Raw genomic sequence first — 245 nt, forward strand, 5'->3', positions numbered from 1 at the left:
AGGATGTCATCCGCCTCTCTGCGTGCTTTGAAAAAGCAAAAAATGCGGTTATGGAAAAAATAAAAACTACCGCGGATGAATTGACGAAATGCATAGGGCACAAAGAGGCAGAACTCACTAATGACCAGCTTCACGAGGAACTGATCGGGGAGATTCTGAACAGTTTGGAGTTGTCGAGGAGAGTGAACGAAGAATCCACCTCAAGGGGACAAGAGGAGGTACGACTGAAATCCAACTATTCTGCA

General features: G+C 45.7%; 1 pseudogene across 1 annotated transcript in view; it reads left to right on the forward strand.

Annotated features, from left to right (window-relative positions):
- Positions 1 to 245, forward strand: part of TEOVI_000745400:pseudogene — a 1510-nt pseudogene that overhangs the window by 1027 nt on the left and 238 nt on the right. Inside the window, exon 1 of the mRNA in view lies at positions 1 to 215. This exon is cut by the window's left edge and continues 1027 nt beyond it. Coding sequence covers positions 1 to 215 — 215 coding nt within the window. The remainder of the gene's footprint in view (positions 216 to 245) is intronic.

The sequence above is a fragment of the Trypanosoma equiperdum genome (genome assembly GCF_001457755.1).
Source record: "Trypanosoma equiperdum strain OVI genome assembly, contig: ctg_1558, whole genome shotgun sequence".
Taxonomy (NCBI): Eukaryota; Euglenozoa; class Kinetoplastea; order Trypanosomatida; family Trypanosomatidae; genus Trypanosoma; species Trypanosoma equiperdum.